Below are 2,001 nucleotides of genomic sequence, written 5' to 3'. Positions count from 1 at the left end.
GGTGTGATTGGAATGCGGTGGTCAGTGAGATAATGGTTACGATTGCCTGCGATGGCATTGAAAGTTCTGGAGAGGTCTCGCAGTTGTAGAGCAAAATTAAAGATAAGGGGGGGGGGGGGGGGTTGAGTTGTAAATAAAGAGATTGAAGAACAAATCAACATTTAATCAATGATTGTTTTCTTATACATGATAGAGAAAGTTCCTTCTTAACTGACGATGAAGATGATATGATAATAATAATAATAATAATAATAATAATAATAATAATAATAATAATAATAATAATAATTATTATTATTATTATTATTATTATTATTATCATTATTATTATTATTATTATTATTATTATTATTATTATTATTATTATTATTATTGTTATTAGATAATAATGATAACTAATAAATAAACTATATTGATTCATAAGGAAATTGGGCTTACAGACATAAATCATAAGAATAATTTAATAAGCGTTATAAAGCATAAATATTTATTTGTTTTTAAAAGCAATACAGTGAGAAAAAATACAAATAAATATGAGCGCATCTATTATATCGATATTAATGAATAGAAACATTTGATATATTCTGAATAATGCATTACATATCTTAACGATGTATAAATATAGCAAGAATCATCACTCAATAAAATTCTATTTTGTATCTATTTCAGATCGAGCTACACATTCCTGAGACATCAAACAAAATATGGTCAATAAGTGCTGCGTTCCTGCTTGCATATCGAATTATAAACGTAAAAAAGGAGATTCAGAGCAAAACACATACACCTCATGTTTTGAATTCCCCAAAGACCCTGAACTTAAGGAATTGTGGCTGAGGAAAATTCCAAGAAAAAATTTACTCATAACAAAAAACACTGTCGTTTGTGAAAGACACTTTAATGAAAGTGACATTATATGCAGTGACATTATCCCAGGTGTTAAAGGACAACAAGATACCGTTATTCCTCGTAAACGGAAGAAGTTAAAATCAGGAGCTGTTCCCAGTATATTTGAAAACCTCCCTGGCTACTTATCGTCACCACCGCCTTTAAAAAGAGAAAGTCCGGGATCGAAAAGAAGACGGCTAGAGGAAAGAGAAGAAGATTCTCTCCAGAAGTTTTTAGAGGAGGACATAGTTTCTTCATTCACTGATTTGACCCAGTGTTTGGATGATCAATTCAAGAAATGGAAATTCTTTCACCTTAAAACAGAATTTAACGATGATCATATAAAATTATATTCGTTGGAATTCAATGAGAGACAAGGATTATTTGTCAAATTCAGTATTTCCATAAACAATGACTTGGCTGTTTCTGTGTGGTGTGAAAATATTAAAATTTCTAACTTCACATGGATTATTCCAAAGGACAATAAACTAGACCGATGGAGCCAACTACAGAACATTATTACACATTACTCTTCTTCTTTACCTGGAAAGGAAGCCATATTTGAGAGTGCAATATGCACAGTTGCAGAAGTGTTTCAAGAAGATGAGGAAAAAAACTGATTTGTGTAGTTTTTTAATTGAACAACTCAAACTTGTACGTCTTCCACCCTCAAGAAGACGATATTCTAATGATTGTATAATTCACGCTTTTTGTATATTTTCAATATCTCCTTCTTCTTACAAAAAAATTAGAAACACTCTACTTATTTTACCCAGTGTAAGGTTTTTAAGACAGCTATGTGGAAATGTCTCTGTAAAAGATGGTCTGCTTGGCTCTTCATTTCTTCAAAATGAAGTCAAGTATCTTGATGAAAAAGACCTTTTTGTAAATTTATTGTTAGACGAAGTTCATGTTAAATCAAAATTGTCATTTAGAGGAGGTAATATAGTTGGACAGGCCAATAACTGTGACAAATTAGCCAACAGTGTTCAATGTTTTATGATATCTTCTCTTCTTTCAGATAAAAAACTGATTGTTGGTTTGTTTCCTGTACATAATATGACTGCTGAGTTTCTTCATGAAATAACTTTTAATGTTATGAAAAGTGTAATCAAT

The 2,001-nt window shown here is 30.5% G+C and overlaps 1 protein-coding gene across 1 annotated transcript; it reads left to right on the top strand.

Moving 5' to 3' along the window:
- Positions 1–704: 704 nt before the first annotated feature.
- LOC144969286 (uncharacterized) lies at positions 705–1,505 on the top strand. The gene has a single exon (XM_078908396.1). The coding sequence runs from the start codon at positions 705–707 to the stop codon at positions 1,503–1,505; it is 801 nt and encodes a 266-aa protein (XP_078764522.1).
- Positions 1,506–2,001: the final 496 nt, after the last annotated feature.

The sequence above is a fragment of the Berghia stephanieae genome, chromosome 3 (assembly GCF_034508935.2).
Source record: "Berghia stephanieae isolate SIO BIC M18660-M18661 chromosome 3, UCSD_Bste_1.3, whole genome shotgun sequence".
NCBI lineage: Eukaryota > Metazoa > Mollusca > Gastropoda > Nudibranchia > Aeolidiidae > Berghia > Berghia stephanieae.
This window is presented reverse-complemented; position numbering and strand designations above follow the sequence as displayed.